This window comes from Pollachius pollachius (assembly GCF_949987615.1).
Source record: "Pollachius pollachius genome assembly, chromosome: 10".
NCBI lineage: Eukaryota > Metazoa > Chordata > Actinopteri > Gadiformes > Gadidae > Pollachius > Pollachius pollachius.
The window spans coordinates 4607665-4622722 of record NC_136943.1 but is presented as its reverse complement, the minus strand read 5'-3'; the positions used below and the strand labels follow the sequence as shown (position 1 = coordinate 4622722).

The window sequence follows — 15058 nt, the reverse complement described above, 5'->3', positions numbered from 1 at the left end:
ATCGAGTGCCTGCCTCACGCTGCTGCAATCTATTATGTATGCGTTACGGGTCCAGATAACTTGTTCACTGAGTGTCCACGCCGTTCTGTTCAATAACAGTGAGGCAGACGGCTCTCTCTCTCCCCTGGCAACAGCGTTAGCTACTGACAGTCAATAATCAACACACAGATAGGGGCGATGAGTGGTTCTCTTCTTTGGGAATCGCGCTTATTCCACATTCATTTTGCCCCTGGCCCCCGCGTTTCACTCAGTGTCTGAGGAAATGCACGGATCGTCCCTGGTTATAGGGCCATTGTGTTTTTTAGGGCCATTATCAAGTTCTGTCTGGCCCTCAAAGCCCCCGCAGTCCTTTTAAGTACATTTTGTAATGGAAACACATTATCCAGCAGATGCCAGATTATGAGTGCAGGAGCGACTAAAAGGACCAACTTTACCAACCCTACTTTCAGAGAGTAAACATTTTTACAGACATCATTTTATATGCGTTTTCCTTGGTTTGCATTTTTCTCTGTGTTTGGTGTTTGTGAGCAGCGTGCCGTCATCGGCGAGACGTAACGCCTTGCTCGACGGCAGCGGCCCGCTGGTGTTGTGTGGGTGCTTGACTCACGATGAGGGCGTGCTCTCGGCCCATGGTGATCACCGTGCAGTTGATGGTCCGCAGGAGAGACATCACAATGTCCTGGACATGCTGGAAGGTTTCCCCCTGAGAGACAGACAGAGAGACAGAGAGAGGGAGAGAGACAGAGACAGAGACAGAGAGAGACAGAGAGAGAGAGAGAGAGAGACAGAGACAGAGACAGAGAGACAGAGAGAGAGAGAGGGGAGGAAAGACAGAGAGGGAGTGAGAGGGAGAGAGAGAGAGAGAGAGAGAGAGAGACAGATAGAGACGGAGAGAGAGAGAGAGATAGATAGGCAGAGATAGAGAGAGAGAAAGAGAGAGACAGACAGAGACAGAAAGAGAGGGAGGGAGGGACAGAAAGAGTGAGAGATAGAGGAGGATAAAGAAGCAAAAGAAGGGAGAAGAGAAGACAGTTAGCCAGATATATTGCAGACAGACAGGCAAACAGAAACACCAGAGGCTAACCCCCAAACAGATCTAGGGCAGAGCAGAAGACGACTGGTGTCTGTTGGGCAGAATGTGGGGCAGCAGGACCGTTTCACAGGGCTCCTGCAGCTCGGCGGAGACTTGATTTAACTGGTCTGGTCACTCTGAATCATCCTGTCCAATGAAAGCTAGAAAGGTCTCTCTCTTATTCTTGCACAAAAATATTGGCCTGATTGAAATGAAATGTCACTTCTTTACTTTCCTCAATTTCTTTTTTGTCTAAGACTCTATTTATTGAAATGGTGTGTGTGTGTGTGTGTGTGTGTGTGTGTGTGTGTGTGTGTGTGTGTGTGTGTGTGTGTGTGTGTGTGTGTGTGTGTGTGTGCGTGTGTGTGTGTGTGTGTGCGTGTGTGTGTGTGTGTGTGTGTGTGCGTGCGTGCGTGCCTGCGTGCGTGTGTGTATCTGGGCATTTTTCCATTAAGTTTGTGTTTACTTTGTGCGGTGTCCTTCTGACCTTGGACATACTTTCCTTTTTTAGGTTTTTCATCCATTGCATACATACATACACATATATATATATATATATATATATATACACACACACACACACACACACACACACATCTCCCTAGCCCATGTGTGTAGTAGCTTAGAGCTAATCCATTCCACACACATACACAGATATACAGAGGCTCAATCCGCCAGGCCATTGAAAAGTCACCCTGCGTGCTACGGTGAGCCCAGCCAGTCGACGGCGGTGGCGCTGTGAGCCACAGCCAGGAGGTCCCACACTGGGCAAACAGCTGCTGTCCCGTCGGGCTTCAATAGATACATTACATCTGCGCTGGCGGTGGTCTCGCTGTGTGTGTGTGTGTGTGTGTGTGTGTGTGTGTGTGTGTGTGTGTGTCTCAGTCCTTGAGACATGGTTGATTGTAAAGAGTGACAAATGAGATCCAGGCGGGCGCGATTAAAGCATGTTAGGGCCAGCGACGCGTGGCCGATGATGACAGAGTGTGTTTCAAAGGGTGAGAATATTGCAGTCTGCACGTGTGTGTTTGCGTGTGGTTTTGTGTTCATGTGTGTGCGCGTGTTGCTTGTCCGCAGGCATGTATGTCATTTGCACCTCACTCTCAGCCTCATGCATGCACACACACACACACAAACACACACACGCAAACAGACACACTGATGAGGTGCAGCTGTTGGCGGTTTGTTACGGTGAATCCTTTAGGTGAACTGCCTATATTGCACAGTCCCCCAGTACAAAGCCAGCGTTTATCCATGCCGGAGTCAAACACAATGCACTCGCATTCACACTGGGCACCATAGTACACATTGATCTCTGTTCATTCATTTAAAACCGTACCCCAGCTGGCTAATTATCTGTCCTGGCAACAGGAGGCGCCGAGAATAAGTGGACGGCGTGCGTGTGCGCGTGCTTGTTGTGTTTTCTGAACAATGAATGGGGAAAAAAATGCCCACATCGCCTCACACACAGACACACACACATCCACACACACGCACACGGACACACACAGTTTGTCATCCTCGAGTCCTTTCTCGCTGCGCCGTCATCAGTGGGGAGCTCACAGACATCTGTGGCGTGACAACTTAATCAGGTACGGCCCACCCGCCAGCCCCCAGACAACCGCCTGGCCGCCCGCCCCCAGCTGAGCTATGGAGGAAACCACTAAATAAATACCAGGAAGCACAGGAGAGGGGATGAGTAGGATGGGGAGAGGAGGGGGGGGAGGAGAGGAGGGCTGAACAGAGGAGAGGAGAGATGGAGAGGAGAGAGAGAGAGAGAGAGGGGGGAGAGATATAGATAGATAGGAGAGAGATAGAGGAGAGAGAGGAGAGAGGAGAGGGAGAGAGAGAGAGAGAGGGGAGAGATATATAGATAGATAGGAGAGAGATAGAGGAGAGAGAGGAGAGAGAGAGAGAGGAGAGATAGAGAGGAGAGAGAGAGAGAGGGGAGAGAGATATAGATAGATAGGAGAGAGATAGAGGAGAGAGAGGAGAGAGGAGAGGGAGAGAGAGAGAGGGGAGGGAGATATAGATAGATAGATAGGAGAGAGATAGAGGAGAGAGAGGAGAGAGGAGAGGGAGAGAGAGAGAGGGGAGAGATATATAGATAGATAGGAGAGAGATAGAGGAGAGCTGAGAGAGAGAGAGGAGAGATAGAGATCGATAGGACAGAAAGGAGAGAGAGAGGAAAGATAAAGGGATAGAGAGATAGTGGTGAGAGAGATAGAGAGGAAAGATAGAGACGGAGAGGAGAGGAAAGGTGAATTAGATCTGTTTAATCCATCAAACTTTAGATTAATGATCATCTGGCAAATATTTGTTTAACTTCTGCACAAAACACATATTTGCATATAATCTTCACTAGTGTTGAACAAACATGGCCAGTGTTTACCAAGAGAACATCAGTTAAACCGTAGAGCTGAAATGGACCATATGAGAAAGTCAATGAAACAGATAGGGGACTTGGCAAACAATCTGGCCAGAGTAGGATTGCCAATAAGACCACAATGTCAACCACTGGCCACACATCAACAGGATGGATCCAGCATGGTGACGATTGCATTACGCATAGCTATCTGCTGAAAGTCCTCCCCATTTCCCTTCCCTCTTTTGCCTCAAACACCATATGTACTGAGTTGGCATAAGTCTAACTCCTGTTTTTTTCCTCTTTGAGAGTCCCTTCATTCATGTCTGCTTCCTTTTGTTATATCAGTTTTCTCTTTCTAGGAATAGTTTGTCCGATCCCTTGGCACTTTAACTTTTAAAACTCATTCCTCATATGTTGCTATTTCACTGTGAGGTGAGTTTGTGTTTGGTACAAAAACGTGTCTTGTTTGACAATGGCCGTAGTGTATATAGAGTCCCGTTGGAGTCCGATAGAAAAGGCAGAAAACCAATCTTACAACAGTGAAACTATGTGGCTCACAACGTGTGTGTGAATGTTACTGTGTGTGTGTATGTGTGTGTGTGTGTCCTACTTAATTACCATCCCTGTAGGAACCAGTTGTTGAATTAAAAAGTGAGGCCTTTCTGGGTAGATCAGCCCCTTTTGAGCCAATACATTCTTCTACAACCACTACACCCATGTACATTTAGTCTATCCTCACATGCTCAGAAGCTAGTCTTTATACAAACAACCTTTGAAGGTAAATACAATGGGATGGATTGAGTACCAAAGTGGTTGGGAGAAAGAGGACAGGTTCCAAATGAAGGTTCTCCTCCAGTGATTTTTGCGTTGAGAAGCTGCTCTTTGAGCCGGTGCATTGTTCCGCTCATCTTGTGTCCTCTCAGGTGGGTTACAATGCTCCTTTCATGTCACCAGCACAATGAGTGGTACGCGTGTGTGTGTTCCTGTCACGGCGAGGTGGGGAATCCGTCACAGGCTTTCATGTTGTGAAAGAACCTTGCTTTTTGCCTTTTCATAGCTTCACAATAAAAGCCCAGGTTCAGCTCAGGTCTCTCCTGTTAAACATGATTCTAGGTAGTTGTTTTTTTTTACAAGTAACTTAAACCTAACACCGGTCTCCTTCCTAAGTACATATTCCCTTTGTATCAGTCAGACTTTCGCTCTCTTCCCCCCCCTCTGCATTAGTGCCCCCCCTTAAACACAGAAACGTTTAAACCATACTTTCACTTCAAAGGCTCAGCCGGCCATGAGCAATATTAATGGGAAAAGGTTGGTCTGGGTTCGTGTGTGCATGCATAACTGTGTGTAAGGTTGTGTGTTTGTGTAAGTGTGTGTAAGGTTATAATACTTGCGTGCGGATAAGCGTGCATGCACATTTGTGTGTTTGTGTGTGAATATGTGGGTGTATGTGTGTTTGTGGGTCATTGCTAAAACTAATTTATAGGTGTGAATGTTTCATTGTTAAAATGATAAGTGATAATGCTTATTCTATAATCCCAGAGAAGGCCCTACAGATGTTTAGAGGAATAGAATATGGTTTACTCTATTAAGCAGATTTTTTGAAAGGGATAAGTATATCATTTGCGTTCAATGGAGGAATGGCTCTTTTCCCAAAGCATTGGTACTTACCAGTAAGGGCTCTGATCAAATGTAAAGCTAAATGCTTACCAGAGCCTTATCATCAAATGTGTACCATGCCATCAATAAACTACCAAAGAAGGCTGAAAATGCAGCAAGATGTCACCATGACGGCTGGTTGATTATACAAACATTATTTATCACACTCAACATTATTTATCATTACATTTACATTTAGCAGACGCTTTTATCCAAAGCGACTTACAATAAGTACATTTGTCATAAGAAGTGAAGCAATATATTGCTGTCAGTACAGTAAGGATGTTCATAGAGCCAAGTGCAAGTGCTAACTTACTCTAACTTTCATTAGCTTTCCAGCAGGGTTTTCAGCTCTAAACTGATTTGCAATTCATTTCACCCCCCCCAAAAAAAGACTTCATCTTTTTCTTCATTTTCTCTGAAACGAACCGGCGGGGGGGGGCATGCCTTCGGGCGGAGGTGCTTTTGGAAAACATCTCCTGCAGCGAGGAACCCTGTGTGTACCTGTGTGAACCCCTCTGTTGATCAGGGTTCTAGGAGACGAGACACATCCTCCCACCCCGGTGCCCGGTGAGACTGCTTGTAATGTGAAGGGAAACATGCTTCGAGCAGAGTCCGGCGGGGCTGCCTCAGGGCTCCAGCACATCATCCCCGGTTGCCCTGGTAACGCTCATCAAGAGCCTCACGTTGAGGCTGTGCCGGGGAAACCATGTCCGATTACAAAGAATCTTTATGAAAACGAAGGATTCTTATTAAAGGTCTTTGTGTGATTACGTTCACCTCGAAGAAAGTAGAGTGTTAGAAACTATGAGCAGTTCAACTCTGTTATAATGCACTGATTTGAAGGATTCTGGCCGGCCAGCACTGAATAAAGGGTTTACCTCTGAGATATTGCACCATTTAAGGAAAATCCCTTTCTGTAAGTGATCAGATATGCTCGGATCTCTCTCGAACACTATCATTTGGGGGATCTCGATTCTTCAACAATTCGAGTCTTTCCATAGAATGAGGTTTAGTCTACGTTTTATTTAAGAGTTGAATCATCGTGTCTGGAAAAGTGCGCGTGTGTAACAGCAGGACTTTCTATTAGGAGGACGGAGGGGCTAAATGAGTGATACAGAGCATTGCTCGTCTCATAGAAGCTCTCTCTGTCTGGACTCATCAGTGCATTGTCTGATAAATTGAATGGCACCGCATTGGTTCCATACGCTGGAACTCCTCCACATGTATTTTAAAATGTCAATCAGTGATACTCTCCAACCGTCTCTGTATTAATGCACGTTTTGTCATGATCGGATGTGAAAGCCGTACGTAATCAGACAGAACGGAACAGTATAATTAGTACTATACTAATTATGGTGTATTATTTAAGTCTATATTATAGGATGGACGGCTATTTTTCAGTGAAATTGAACGCAGTTTCTGACATAAACGGACACGAACATTGGCGACATAATGTGGATAGTTAATTTGTTTGTAGAGGTCATCATTTAGCCTATTGAACGCTATGGGAACCTTGATAAACCAATTGATTATTTTCAAGCGTTTAAACCAAGCAAAATAAAATTGATCTCCTTGCCACAGAAAAAAGATGGTGTATATTATTTAGCGATGGGTCTGGCCTGACGAATGACATTAGACTCTGCAAACTCTCAGTCGAGGACCCCCCCCCCCCTCCCACACTAAAAAGGCTGTCACCCTCTTTCAAATGGAGATGCTGCCCTCCTCACTTCAGCTCATGTTGTTTTCTGTCTACCTAGCGTGTACGATCAAGTGATGCAAAGGCTGGGCCCAAGAAATGCAATACTGCCTCAATCACTCTCCCCCGCTACAAACTCCAAGCTGACTGAACCACACGGCAGCATGGTCCAATAGAGCCTTCTATACCAGTGGTCCTCAAACTATTTTATTGATGGGCCCCGCTTCAGATATGTTTTCAGCAAAGTACACTTTTCACCAGCACAAGATATTTTAGTGAGGAAAAAGATGGATAATTCTTAGTTCAGTGAGACACATTGGCTTGGGCTCCACTGAGGATCTGTGTCAGTCAATGGGAAGATTAACCAAATTTATATGTGAGTATACAGATTTAAATTTGTTTTATTAAGACGCTCTACAGATTCAGCCCAGGTTATCAAGGTTCATAACCAAACATGAAAACAACAAAAAAACAGATTTGTTCTGTACCACCTGCGTTCCTTCCGATTACCCCGATTTGAGACGGCCAGTTCTAGAACCGTGACGGATCAGTCCAATGGACAGAACCCCTCTCCCTTCCACAAGGCCCCCGGTCCCAGCCTCTCTGAGGCAATCAGCAAACATCCACCAATGACTGCAGAGCTGAACAGCTGCTGGTAATTACCCCAGAGGGACCCAAATCGACTGTCAGAGGGGCCGGGGGCTCTCCTCTCTGTCTGCTGTGTGGCTTTAAGGAACACAGAGAGGTGTGCACTGTTCTAGGACCGGCTGCTGACTCGCCACTCTCGCCATCAGGTCTAGTCTCCTCGATTATCGCGTACCCGATCAGACGGGCTGTTTAGTTTGGTTCGCTCCAACCGTTCAGTGTGTAGCCGGGGCGGCCACCTTTCCAAAGCTAAATCCGATAGCCTAAGAGCACCATGGATAAGGCAGGCAAGCTCTTCGACCGGCTTGCTTGTTTCCCACCGCACTAACAGATTGGCAAGGCCAACCGAAATTCCAAAGTAAAAGCGCTGCAGAGTGACAAGTGATTTACGAGTAGCGTACAGAAGCCAGTGTCTGTCCGAGCACTCTGAGTGTGTGTGAGTGTGTGTGTGCGTGCGCGTATGTGCGTGTGTGAGCACTTACAACACTCCGAGTGTGTGTGTGTGCGCGTGCGTGCTTGCGAGGTGTGCATGGCTGCGTGCTTGTGTGCGTGCGGTGCGGTGCGTGAGAGACAGGAAGCCGGCGTTCTCACCACGTTGTCGCGGCTCAGGACCTCCAGGATGTTGTTGAGCAGCTCCAGACTGTTGCGGCGCTCGTCGTGCGGCCCGTCGGCCATGGTGGCCAGCGCCCCACTCAGCTCCCGCAGCATCATGGGTAGCAGCACGTCACGGCACTCTGAGGATGACGATGAAAGGGTTACGAGACGCACTTCAGCAGAGCGGATGAGGAAACCGCCCAGCAGTGGCAGACAGAGTCACGGCGCAGGCCGTGACTCTCAAACTCCATATTTGTTAGGCCAACTCAACAAATATGGAGTTTGAGGCCAAAGAGGGAAGGGACAATGGGAGGACTTTCGGCAGACAGCTGTGAGTCATGCCATCGTCCTCATGGTGTATCCATTGTGGGAAAACACAACCAGACAGAAGGCGGCCGCAGATCCAATGGGAGTGGATATGGAGTTGTTTTTTTTGTCGGAAACTACGGAATGGACTAGCGATTCTGTGTCGCTGTAATCGTTGCGGATGCTTGTCGTTGGGATTACGCCGTGACTGCTTTGAGATCGGTTGGAAACTGTCAAACGTGCTTTCCGTGGGTTTTGTAACTGAAAACACGAACATGTCTGGAACTAAATGTGAGCAGGGTGTAGCGGTGCCTTTTTCACACTCGCTGTTTGTTAAATGAAAACGCTCCTCAGGTTATTGCAATGTCTTAGCTCAGCTAGTCATTTCAAATGCATGTCAAGCTCATAACGTGATACCATTCCCCTTCCCCAGGATAAGGCTGCTGTTATTTTCTGCTGACTGCAGCCGTTCCGGAAAAGCAACACAATGCAAGCCGCATTATATCAAGGGATTGGAAGATATATTTCAAGCAGCGGTGTCGTCTGCCTGCGTTGCCCAAAACCCCATCACAACAAGCCATCGTTGTGCGTCATTATGATATGTACCTAGCAACAGCCTTTGCATTATTCCTCAAGGAGCCAATCGGCTGTAAGATGATGGGAGGAGCCCAGGTATGCCACAGTGATAAAGTGTAATGCTGAAGCAGGAAACTGGTAATCTCTGTGAGACACTTAATACTTTTCTGAACAAAGGAAGTCTAGGTGAGTCTATGTTCAGATGGTCTGTTGTTCTGAAAGGAGACTTGGACTAACCACATACATGAGAAAGATATCCTTTAATTAACAAACAGAGTTTGTTGAGGTTATTATGAATGTAAGATGTATTCACACTAATTGGATGTTGTTATTTTGCCTTCAGACAAAAACAGGGAAGAAAATAAATTAAGAAAATAAGCAATGTTCCGTAATTAGCCCAGAGAAGTAGGTGCTCTCCTGCAGCATCGTGAAGCAGTCAGCTCTCACCACGCCAGGACAGATTTACACCTTCACCAATACCCTCGGCTGAATAATGATGCACCCGCCGGGAGAGAGACACAGACATAGGACGAGGGAGAGAGAGAGACTGAGACACAGTCAGAGATAGAGAGAGACACACAGACAGAGATAGAGAGTGAGGGAGAGAGAGCCACACAGACAGAGATAGAGAGTGAGGGAGAGAGAGACACACAGAGATAGAGAGTGAGGGAGAGAGAGACACACAGACAGAGATAGAGAGTGAGGGAGAGAGACACACAGACAGAGATAGAGAGTGAGGGAGAGAGAGACACACAGACAGAGATAGAGAGTGAGGGAGAGAGAGAGGGAGAGAGATAGAGAGAGCACGAGAGAGAGCGAGAGAGCGAGAGAGAGCACGAGAGCGAGAGACAGACCCAGCCGAGCCTGCAGACGACATGACGGAGGGGCCAGGTTCCCCCCACCGCCCTCCCTATATTTATGGAGCTCCAGATGTCTGTCACTTTCGGCCAGCCCGTCAACACATCCATCACATCAACAGTCACTCACTCACTGCCCCGCCCCCCCCCCCCATCTCTCCCTCCCTCTCTATCTCTCTTTTCCCAACTCACATGCTTCCTCTGTTGTTCTGCGTGTTCCTCCCGGCTCTAAAGTCACTCTTTTCCCCCCACTTTTCCTCAGCCGTTCATCAACATGTTGTTGTCACCTCGGCGACACCGTCTTCCCTCTCCCCCGGTTGCTAGGGCCGCTTTGAGTCCGGCCCCCCTCGTCTTCACCGGGGGTCCATCGCTCTCCGAGCTGCCCCGCGGCAGTACCGAGGAAGAGAGGCGGGAGCCCATTAAAAGCTCGTTTGGACGCCGTGCTCGTTAGGCCCGTTATTAACGGAGCTGTGTCGACGACCCGCCGCGGCGACCGGCGCGACCGTGGCGAGAGTGAAGAGCGGGGAAAGTTTAGAGAACGAGGGATCGGCAGGATCGGAAAACCAGACACGTGCTCTGTCAATGCAGACAGGGAGGGAGGGAGGGAGGGAGGGAGGGAGAGAGAGAGAGAGAGAATGAGAACGAGGGAGAGAGAGAGGGGAGAACAAGAGAGAGAGAGAGAAGAACAAGAGAGAGGGATTGAGAAGAAGAACAAGAGAGAAAGAGAGAGAGAGACACAGAGACAGAGAGAGAGAGAGAGAGAGAGAGAGAGAGAGAGAGAGAGAGAGAGAGAGAGAGAGAGAGAGGAGAACAAGAGACAAAGAGAGATTATATGAAGGGAGCAACACAGTAGGGGACAAATGGATGTGTTTTATCTGTGCTAAGAGAAAAAAACGATGACAGGAAAGAGAAGGGAAGAGAGGCAGCTTGGGGAGGGGGTGGAAGGATGATTTAAGTGACCTTGATTGTTTCTCCAAGCATCCAATTTTACTCTTCTCCACCTGCATAAAGAACCAACGTTTGTAGCCAGCCGGTGAGGAGAGAAATGGGTTTTGATCACGCGCCGCAGCCCTGAGGAAGAAGGGACGCTGTCAGCCGACTGCAGCCCAGTACCCTGTCCACCTTCTATTTCCCATTCAGCAGAGAAATTCATTTCGTTTCGCGGCCTTCCGCTTCAACCAGTGGAGAACCTGAAGGGGGCCTTTCTACCGCAATCCCGTGAAGCGGAGCGCAGGAACCGATCCGACAGCCCTTCCGGTCCCACACCTTAACCGGCACGCAACTTTATTGCTTTGTGAAATGTCCTTTATCGTCGTCGATCAGGGCGCAACAAGGACTCCTGCAGCCCGGGTTGGCTGCCCGGGCAGAGAGAGAGACGGGACTGAGTGTGTGAGTGGAGCGCAGGTGGAGAGGTGTGTACCGCGCTCTGACATCTGACGGCTCTTGGCACCGACAGCGGACCGAGTTCCACGGCCAGAGAGCGTATAATGCAGCACCGGCCTGGACAGCAGTTTCCAAGGTGCTCCCCACTGAATGGTGTGGGGCATGGGAGATTCAATCTGCTCAAACGATTCGGTGGTTTCCTTTTTATGCAGACACACACATCCACACAGCCATCCACATAGACACACAGAAGAAATGTGTGCTGGTCAAATACAAACCGGTCGCTTGTACCTACACTGGATCCATCACGGTAAATCGAGTTGTACAAAATCGAAATACAACCAAACACATGTTTGTGAATCACACATTCCCTAGAGTGGATTTGTGTGTGTGTTTGTGTGTATTTTAGACAGCGCAGCCCGGTGATGGCGCGTTAATTCAATCTGTCATGCAAACGGCCAAGCCCACAGGAGCAGAGCGACAGCTGGATGCAACAGGCAGCCGTCTTCTGCTGTTAAATATTGTCCTAATCTTTCTCACGGACCCGTTTGGACAAGGTGTTGGGCGGTCTGGAGTCTTAATCTCTGTTCAATGGCCAACATCTGCTGTCTCTTAGCTGTAGTCTATGATATGGATTATTCATGGTAGGTGTTTGATTGTCTGAGTGATTTCTGTGTGTTTATGTGTATGTGTGCGTAAGTGTGTGGATTTTAGCATCGTCTTGGCCTGTTCGTTGGTTCTGATGCGTTAATATCTGACACCTTGCTGATGAAATATATTCAGTGGAGTGTGTTTATGTATGCATATGTTGGTCCAATTATGGCAGCTTCTGTGAATATTTGCTTTGAGCTTTTATGATGTAACATTGTGTAAAGATGAAGTCTACTCAGTTTTGTGAGTGAGCAAGTCAGACAGCGAGAGAGAGAGAGAAAGAGAGGGCAAGAGACAAAGAGAGGGAGAGATATAGAGAGTGTGTGCGTGTAATTGTGTGTGTAAATGTGTGTGTGTATGTGTGAGGATGCAATCTCTGCATTTGCATGTCTGCTAACAAGTGGCAGTTATCTTTGCACCACGGCCACAATGGCAACCTCATTCCCGCCCCGACAGAAACTACCAATGCTGTAATACAATAATATTTCAATTACTCAGGACACCTAAATAAGAGGACCCCCCCACACACACACACACACACACACACACACCTCTCTCCCCTGAAGTGCTGCTGTCCCCTCACACAGAGACAGCGGGCACAGGACAGAGATGGGAAAAGGTGCTGTGATGGAGTTGTTGACCGTGATGAGGGAGGGACTGCTACTGGGTCGGGGGCGTCCAGGGGCCTAGGGGCCCCTGGACGCCCCCAGACAGAGGTCCCCACGGCTGCTTCGTCAATGACTCTCTCTCTCTCTCTCTCTCTCTCTCTCGCTCTCACTGACTCTCTCTGACTCTCTCTCTCTCTCTCCCTGACTCTCTCTCTCTCTCTCTGATTCTCCCTGTCTCTCTCTGTCTCTCTCTCTCTCTCTCTCTGACTCTCTCTCTCTCCCTCCCTCTCCCTCTGACTCTCTCTCTCGCTGTCTCTTTGCCTTCACCTCTCATCTAACACGCAATCCCTCTTCCTTTCAACGCATGACTACATCTCTATTGAAATTCAAATGCCTGCCGACGCCTTCTCGTGCAGCCGCCGGTGGCGGCGGCGGCGGCGGCTCTTTCCCTGCCTTTGTGGCGTCATCCTTCTACCCGGCGCGCTCGGCCTCCAAATCAATGCACGCCTTAATTACCCACGGTGCTACGCTTCTCCGGGGTGAGCCATACAAGACGCAGATGCTGTAGAATTTCCTGAAAAGCTCAATCTAACCGTGACGATAGTGACTACTGTCTATACTGACGTTAGAAAGAGAAGCAGACGGCTATAGAGCTGGGCAGCAAGGTTCCCCTCAGATTTCCTCCCCATCATAGATCCTTATTGAGCCTCATCTTCTGTCCAAAATCATAAAATAATATTTGAATCATATAATGGAAGAGATTATTTCCTTTTTGCTTCATTGCTGAGCAAACGTTTTTTATATGTTTTTCAATGACCTCTTCTAGACGACCATATAAGCCTTGACGATTGTTGGCCGCTCATGAGAGAGAAGCTCTGAAACATCAGTTAATGTGCCAACTTTGTTGCTTGGAAAATCGATAAAAGACTGAGTCGTATTTGACTTTGTCTGATCAATGAAAAAATTACTTTTGCAGGATCGACTCAGCGGTCTAAATTAACCAAAGGCTTATCTTCAGAACCTCCGTGTTGAACTGCACCCTGGGAATTGTTGTTTGTGTACATATGGTGCGATAAGCTACACAATCTTGAACCCATTGCTTTTCCCTGGTTTTTCCCAGTTTTCAAAGGGAAAATCAAATTGAATTACGCTGAAATTTAATCTGATCAAATATCAAACTGCTGAGTCAATGGAAGCATATAAACCTAGCGTTCTTGGAGAAGCCCCTTTATGAATCGAAAAGTCACCTGACTATGTCACTGCCAGTGTCTTTGGCAACACATCAACACACGTCATTCCCCATTTGTGGTTTTACAACAATCAACAAATATGTAATACAACTCATAATCTTTTTAACTTAAGAAAACGGTAATTAGCTCCAACAGGGAAGGGTAGTGGGATTGTTGACAAGTACCGCAGCCAAGTAGAGCTTCATTATTGGACCGAGCTTGCATATGTTAAAAAATCGTCCATATTTCACTCTTAAGCCCAGTTGTTATTTTCAGAGCGGGCTCGAAGATCTATACTTTGCCAAAACAACATGTTTATATTGCATTCCCGGTTTATCATCCTTAAATGTTCCTCTCAGCGTCCCCTTAGCATCTCCCTTTATGACTCACCCTCTAATTGCTCATCCCTCGTACACACACACGTGTCTCCCTCTCTCCACCACGCTGAATACTGAATTGATTGATCAATTAGTCTGCTGGCAAGCCCACCACGGTAAGACGCAAGCTGAGAAATGCCGATGGTACCGCCGCGAGATTGATGTGCAATTGTGCTCCTGGCGCAGCACTAACAGCTAAGTACTATGTCATGAAGTGACTGCCTCCATGTAAACTGATGGCCGAGAGCCACACCTGTCCACAGCTTGGCCAATAGGGAGGGGGGTAACAGTGATTTTCATGCAAGTTTGAACGGTCACGTGCGCACGGGTGCGTGCACGCCAAACGCACGCACGCACACAAACACACAAACACACAGGAAAGACTTATTAAACATGGTGCGTGTGTGCGTCCACAGGAAGTTGCCTTCCGATAGTTAGGCGACTTCCTGGGGAAAGTTTGACTTTGCCGTTCACGAGTTGACGGCTTGAAGATGCGACAAGGAATTTGTGACGTCTTTGTGACTTCTTTGTCCTCGCCTTCCATCTTGTCTCGGTCGGCCCGCCCGACCCAAGGGCAAACACAATGGGCGTCTGTATTTTCCATACTTCAAACTGCAATTCACCGCGCTCCATTAGAGCCATCCGACCATCAATCTGGCTATTCATCCTCACCCTCCTCGAAGCCACGATCTCCCAGAATGCACCAGCCTCGACAATGAATGACAACTAATGCTGTTTTTCTAAACTGTGTGTGTATGTGTGTCTGAGTCTGTGAGTGTGTGTGTGTGTGTGTGTGTCTGTGTGTGTGTGTGTGTGTGTGTGCGCATGTGTGCCCCTGATTCCAATTAACCTTCAAAACTCCGTTGAACCCTCATCGCTGTAGCAACGGAACATGGCACTTTTGGGTAGGCAAGCAGAAAGACGCTCCAACATGATCGTCGCTGATTAGCTCTTTGCTGTCACTCACAGGTCACGCTGCCGGTACCCATGCATGCACTTATACACACTGCTGACACACACACACACACACACACACA

At 47.8% G+C, this 15058-nt stretch overlaps 1 protein-coding gene across 1 annotated transcript in view; it reads right to left on the bottom strand.

Annotated features, from left to right (window-relative positions):
- Positions 1-15058, bottom strand: part of dock2 (dedicator of cytokinesis 2) — a 121761-nt gene that overhangs the window by 55831 nt on the left and 50872 nt on the right. The window contains 2 exon segments of the mRNA XM_079744731.1: positions 608-703; positions 8032-8174. Of these exon segments, the coding sequence (XP_079600857.1) occupies positions 608-703; positions 8032-8174 (239 nt within the window).